Genomic DNA, 7,603 nt, shown 5'->3' with positions numbered 1-7,603 from the left:
CAACATACAAACCTGACTTACTCAAACTTTCCAAGGAGATGCAAGCACATTGTTCGCATTAATAAATATTTATTAAGTATGAAATTCAGTTTTATTTAGTGTACTTATTTAATGTAATAAAAGTTTACTAAACAAGCAGATTTGGCTCCTAACTTTTTTAAAAATTGTTGTAATGTTCATATTTGGCTCTTTGACTAATAAGTTTGCCGACCGCTGCTTTAGTTCAATATTTTTACTTTATTTAAGTCATGTCATAAGGCATTTTTAGCGCAATTTTCGCATTCTTAAGGGCATTTTTTGCACTTTTTAAGGGCATTAATTGAGATTTTTTGGGTCATCAAAATCCGGGCTCTAATAATTACTTATTATTTAATAAATATTAAGGTATTTAAATTTAAACATTAATATATTTTTCATAAAACTATTGTTACACAATGTACTATTACTTCAATAAATGCTTAAAATCTAAAATAAATGTACAAACACAATATCTAATAGTTTTATTTGAATTAACAGAAAATTACTTTTATGGGGGTCGATGGAGATTTCGAAAAATTATACAGGGGTCGATGATCAAAAAAGTTTGGCGACCCATGCTCTAATCTATCCTCAGCAGATATTAAGATATCGGATGTAATGTTATCAACGAATAAATTAATATCGGATATAACAAATATTTCGGACATTCACCAAAGCGACTATGTGATTGTTGACATTCACCCGTGAATGTCGACATTTTCTTGATTTCGGTCATTCACGGTCATGTCACACCAACAACTTCATATTGGGGGACTAAAAGGAATGTCATTCAAAACTTTGTTCCTAAAAAATATTTATAAAGCCACTTACATCTTCAAAAAACAATGTTTTGGCTTCATTCTGTATTTTGGTCAGTATTTATTCTGAATTTCTTCATTCTGTATTTGTTCATAGTACTGAAACTGATTTTTGTTTCGTTATGCTATGATTTCGATTGTATTTAAACACAAACATAAGAAAACATACATATTTTGGATCAAACTTTGAATCGTAATAGCTTTTATTTCCAAACTGAAAACAGTTTTTTAAAAAAAAAGTTGTGATTGCTGTATTACGATCACTGGTTACCCATTGGCCAAGTGGTTTTTTTCTGGTTTGACTCCGATAAACGTAGGCGACATTTGAAATAGTGGATTGCAAAAACTGTCTCAATTGATGTTTGTCGTCGAATTTGTTTTCAAATCCCGGCTATATACGTGTTTCAAGACTTTCTGTGTCTTATACGTGTTTCACAAAATACTTTTCCTTCTTCAGTATTCATATTTATATTAAAATCACCGTCAGGACAGTAATTATAAGCTAATAATAAAAAGAATATGAAAAACTTTAAATTATTATTATGTAAATACATTAAGAATGACTGCTGGTGAAAATAGGAAGAAAAAAAGAATTATAAAAAATTATCAAACAGCAACGGTCGCCATAGCAACGCATGCAACGACGACGCATGCGCACTATTTACTATTACTCTTGAACACACATGAAAAGTTTGACGTCCAAATTAAGTGCCCACACCAGAAAAGCCAAAACAAAGACCCATTTTGTCAATGTGTTTTCAATGTTAATATTTCCTTAAAAAGATTTTTTTGATTTTTAACTATCTCTTAACAATCGATAATTGAAAAAATATTGTATAATTATGCAATGTTTTCTATTGTATTTAAACGCTAACATAAGAAAACCTACATATTTCAGTTCAAACTTAGAATCCGAAAAGTTTTTATTTTCAAGCTGGAAACGATTGCAAAAAACAGTTAACGTTGTTTCATTGTTGATATTTTCTTAAGAAGAATATTTTGATTTTTAACTATCTCTTAACAACCGATAATTGAAAAAATATTGTGTAATTATGCGATGTTTTCTATTGTATTTAAACGCTAACATAAGAAAACCTACATATTTCAGTTCAAACTTAGAATCATAAAAGTTTTTATTTTCAAGCCGGAAACGATTGCAAAAAACAGTTAACGTTGTTTCATTGTTAATATTTTCTTACGAAGATTTTTTTGATTTTTAACTATCTCTTAACAATCGATAATTGAAAAAATATTGTATAATTATGCGATGTTTTCTATTGTATTTAAACACCAACATACGAAAACCTACTTATTTTAGTTCAAACTTAGAATCCGAAAAGTTTTTATTTTCAAGCTGAAAACGATTGCAAAAAACAGTTAACGTTGTTTCATTGTTAATATTTTCTTAAGAAGAATTTTTTCATTTTTTAACTATCTCTTAACAATCGATAAAGTAGAAAAAAATACTGAAAAAAAATCACTTTTAATGTATCTGCGTCACTGCATTTGCATCATCTATTAAACATCAATTTAATTAGCCTATTAGTCTGGGTGATTTGAAGAGTGTGAAAAACACTAAAAGAAGTCCTTCGAAAATCTGTTCCTAAAAAAGCAGTGATGCCACTTGCGTCTTCTAAAAACAATGTGGACGAGGTGATTTAACGTACGTAATGTTCATTTGAGTATTTAAAAAATAAATTTCGTTTTTTTTTTTTCGTGTTTTTTTATGGACATTGTTTTATCTTTTGCTAACGAAATAATTAAATTATATTTTTTGTCTTTTTCTGAAAAGATCAAGTTATAAAAATTAGAAATGCCTTAGTCACTGTTTTTATAGTCATTATTAGCATAAAATTACTAGTAAAAAGATTTGCTTAACCAAACGTAAAAAAAAAATATTTGTGGTTAAATATAGCTCTACATAGCCTATGTACAACGAAACTTAATGGAATCTTCAGTGAAATTAATTTTGAACTTAACTGGGGAAAAAAAAGTTGGTGCTAATGTAATTAAAATTTGTTTTGACTTGGAAGGTTTAATGTCCCTTGATTTAATGCTTCTAAAGATTTTATATTTTGTTATTGAAACTTTTAAGGAGAAAAAAATACTTTTCTTTTTCTCCCTTTTTTTTCAAATTTTATTTTTAAAGCATCAGCATAAATATATGCAAAATTTGCTCCCGTTTCGATTTTTATGAGAAAAAAATATGCATATATATATTAGACTACCAGATGTACAGTGTCAAAACTAAAAAGCGAATCCCCTCGACTAACTTTTGATCTAATGATCGGATTTTAATTATTCGAAGGGGTAACCTCAAATTTGGTGGCTCAGGAGATAGAGCGTTCGCCTTCCAATGAGGCGAACCGGGCTCTAATCCCAGCGATGGCTGGTCGATACGAATTCCGCATCCGGCTTGAACCGATCACATTGCTGACGTAAAATATCCTCAGTGGTAGATGGATCATGGGTTAGAATCCCCATGTCTTAGGGCTAACCGCGAGAGGTTTTCCTCTCCATGTAAAGAAAATGCGGGTTAATTCCATCAAAAAGTCCTTCAGATTGCTCCTAATATTTGATCCAGAGCCGCGATGGCTCAGGGGATAGAGCGTTCGCCTTCAATGAGGCGAACCGGGTTCGAATACCAGTCGATATGAATTCCGCATCACGCTTGCACCGACCACAGTGCTGACGTGAAACATCCTCAGTGGTAGACGGATCATGGGTTAGTGTCCCCTTGCCGTCAGGCTAACCGTGGGAGGTTCTCGTGGTTTTCCTCTCTATGTAACGCAAATACGGGTTAGCTCCATAAAAAAAGTCCTCATTGTTTTTAAAAGTATGACGACAAATTTCTCCCAATACTCGATCCAGGAGCTCCCTTGTCTTCTGGATTGGGTTCAAAATTACAAGCCTACGGAGTTGAACATTAGTGGTCATGAACTCATAAAATTGGGCTGACTGTTCAACCCAATTTTTTCAACGACGGTTATTTCATCCAGGAGTTCCCTTGTCTTCTGGATTGGGTTCAAAATTACAAGCCTACAGAGTGGAACATTAGTGGTCATGAACTCATAAAATTGGGTTGACTGTTCAACCCAATTTTTTCAACGACGGTTATTTCATCCAGGAGTTCCCTTGTCTTCTGGATTGGGTTCAAAATTACAAGCCTACGGAGTTGAACATTAGCGGTCGTGGACCCAAAAAAGTGGGTCGGCTGTTCAACGACAGTCATGAAACAAAATTAGTTGGTGAAGATGATATTTTAAAATACAAAATCAGACACAAAAACGTACTTTTTCTGAGTAAACATGGCTATTTTTTTTTTCTTTTTTGATTGATTTCGATTTTTGACCCTCGTAATTCGAAGGGTTGTCTGAATGTGGAAAATATGGTCCCTATAGTCTCCCTCAGAGCGTCACAGAGAAATTCATAGGTTTGAGGGCTATTTTTCCAATACTCCAAACAAATATTTTCGGAAAATTGTTGACCTTATAAGTTTAACTGGCATTTTCGGGGCAAACTGTATCCTTGAAACGTTAAACCGTAAAGTGCATTTTCGGGGCAAACTGTATCCTTGAAACGCTAAACCGTAACGTGCTTTTTCTGGGTAAACTGTATCCTTGAAACGTTAAACCATAACGTGCATTTTTAGGACTAACTGTATTTGTGAAACATTAAACCGTAACTTGCATTTTCAAGTCAAACTGCATCCTTGGAACGCTAAAGCGTAACGTTCATTTTCAGGGCAAACTGTATCCTTAAAACGGTAAACCGTAACGTGCTTTTTCTGGGTAAACTGTATCCTTGAAACGTTAAACCATAACGTGCATTTTCAGGACTAACTGTATATTTGAAACGTTAAACCGTAATTTGCATTTTCAAGGTAAACTGCATCCTTGGAACGCTAAAGCGTAACGTGCATATTCAGGGCAAACTGTATACTTAAAACGTTCAACGTAACAACAACTCTAAGACCACTATCCTATGGTTCATCTTTTCTTGAAGGGGTGTTCACCATATTACAGACAAAAATCATACCTCTTGGGATTTGGAGAACCTTGCTTTTCTCCAAAGGAACGTTGTGAGGCATATTTTTCTAGTGTGTTGACGATTGTAATCGAGATTACATTTGGCGAACTGATATTTCTTTACTCTTCATTTTGAAACTTCTATGCTGTATTATAACTTTTCTTGTTTTCAAAAATATTGAATCCATTTCAGTATATTTATAATAAATGTACGTTTTTTTTATCTTTTCAGAATAAAGTTGTTAATGTAGACGATACGAAAGTAAAATTACAGGTAAGTGATTTTTTAAAATTTCTTACAATTTTAACTAGTATTTTGATCTGAATAATTTTAAGGTAAAGTGATCAATACGAATTACAGTGAAACCTTCTGGAAGGACCACTTCTATGTAGCGACCACCTCTATTTACGACCACTTTTGAGAGGCACTGAATTGTTTCCATAGACTTTGCGTTGATTAAAAATATTTAGGAGAGACCATTAAAACCAGTGACCTTGCAATTATCTGCCCCAAATGCGTAAAAGGTCAAATAAGGAAACACGAAAAAACATCAAAACGAACAATTTATTAAAACAAATAAGTAGATTAAAATGTTTTCAAAATATTTGTGAGGACCTTATTTAGAGAGTTGTTTTTGACGATACTACCTCATGACCTATGAACATGCGCTATGAAGACATAGTCGTCATTTACTTTGTTTCATGGCATATACCATAATTTTTTGATGTGAGATTTGTTCAATTCTTTTTTAGATAAATTTCATTTTTTTTCTCCTGCTAACTTCAACAAAAATTTGGGAGAATCAGAAAATTTTCAGGACATTTATTGAAATGTTTAATAAGTAATGACATTTAAGGACACTTTCTTTTTTTAAGGAATTTAAGGATAATTTTGAGCCCTGTAAAACATGTCTAAGAGCACTAGTATAAAGTTCCCATTTTGAATATATCTTTAGTTTTAAATTTTAACATTCGTACCAACAATAATACGTGTTGGCAGTAAAATAAAAAACTCAGGATATTTTTAGACAAAAAAAAAATATATATATATTCTACACCATCTGGCCAAAGGTTTGTGATACGGACATTAAAATAATGTTCGTCCACCTTTTGTATCAATGAACTGGACTTTCCATCTGTTTTTGAGAGGAATAAACTTCCGAAGCTGAAACGAATGACCGCGTCATTATTCATTGTTATGTGAGATCGGGTTTTTGAGAAGGGCAGTCTCTGTGAATGAAGCCTATGCTCCACCAGTGGTCGGTGGTAGGGCGCTACAGGTAGCCAAACTACTATAGTCGCCACTTTTTTCCGTAGTTTGGAGTGCAGTGCGCTACATTTTGAAAAAAGTAGTAGTGCGTAGTGCGATACAAAAAAATCAGTAGTTTGCAGCGATTTCTAACAACTACTTTTAACGTTAGTTAAATAAACAGAGTTCAAACGCAAAAAAATTTCCAAATCGGATTGGTGCAAATCCTTTTGCGGAAAACTTACGCAATGAGAATGCCTCTGTGGCCGAGCGTTAATAAAATCTACGTCTGGGATTCGGAAAAATCAGTCGAATTGTTCCGGTGAAATCGAATTTAAATATCTGATTTTTTTTTTAAATTAGATTTCACAGGGGCTATAAAGTACGTTTTTGTGTCTGATGTCGTAACTTAAAATATCATCTGCATTAATTAATTAGCATATTTGCGGGTCACCCCCACAAGCCATTAAGATCGAGTCCTAGAATGTGAAGATCCGATCATTAGGATCAAAAGTCCATTTTTTTTGTTTTTTACACTGTACGTTATATGTTGGAGGATATAAAGAGGCAAACAAGCATACGCCTTAAAAATATATCCCACTATTCTAAATTTACGCTTTAATTTCATATCATCTAGTCTAACAACTGAGTGACCAAAATATTTTGAAATAATTTTTGCAAGTTTTTCTACATGGCATTAGTTCTCCCTTCTCGTTTTATATGCTCTTGTTTGCTACCATTTGTGTTTTATTTTGTATATGTTTGTCTTTGGCTATAGTAATACAATATTAGAAATCACTACTTTTGGAGTTTTAATCGTGTGAGCCTTTGCCTTTCGCCTCCTTTTACACCTTTTCGCTGTTATATTTCCGATTTTTATCAACTTTTTTTTTTTAATTTTATTAATTTTCCTAAAATCTCCTCTTTTTTTTTCTTTCCTTGTTTTCTTTGTATATATGTTACTGTGAATGACCAAAATCAGCGGTCGTTGACATCCACCGCTGAATGTTGACACTCACATAGACGCTTTGTTAAATATCCGAAATGTATACTAAGTCTAATTAAGTGCCACTGCCCGGTATACCCTACACAAATGTTTTTTTAAGGATCAGTGCCACTGACCGGTATACATTAGCCCGGTACTCCAAACACTGATGTTTCTCCTAATCTATCCTCAGCAGATATTAAAATATCGAATAAATATAATAATATCAACGAATAAATCAATATCAAATCGGATGTGACAAATATTTCGGACATTCGCCGAAGTAAACACATAGTCGCTTTGGTAAATGTCCAAAATATATACTAGTCTAGTTAATATATAAATCCAGTTAACTATACACCGAAGAGCCATTGCATTATGACCACCCTCCATCTATAACAATTGGCTCGCCCAGGTTTTCATGGTTTCTCGCCCAGGAACAATGTTTTCATGGGGCACATTAGGACCCATAATCCTCATAGAACAATCCCTGACGTCTGTAAGC

At 33.1% G+C, this 7,603-nt stretch overlaps 1 protein-coding gene across 1 annotated transcript in view; it reads left to right on the top strand.

The window, feature by feature from the left end:
• The window catches only part of LOC107442998 (ras-related protein Rab-37), a 138,876-nt gene that overhangs the window by 75,375 nt on the left and 55,898 nt on the right, over positions 1-7,603 (top strand). Inside the window, exon 3 of the mRNA XM_043051742.2 lies at positions 5,097-5,138. Coding sequence (XP_042907676.1) covers positions 5,097-5,138 — 42 coding nt within the window. The remainder of the gene's footprint in view (positions 1-5,096; positions 5,139-7,603) is intronic.

This window comes from Parasteatoda tepidariorum, chromosome 9, assembly GCF_043381705.1.
Source record: "Parasteatoda tepidariorum isolate YZ-2023 chromosome 9, CAS_Ptep_4.0, whole genome shotgun sequence".
In the NCBI taxonomy this organism is placed as follows: Eukaryota; Metazoa; Arthropoda; class Arachnida; order Araneae; family Theridiidae; genus Parasteatoda; species Parasteatoda tepidariorum.
Note: the sequence above shows the minus strand (reverse complement) of the source record. Positions and strands in the feature narration are given on the sequence as shown.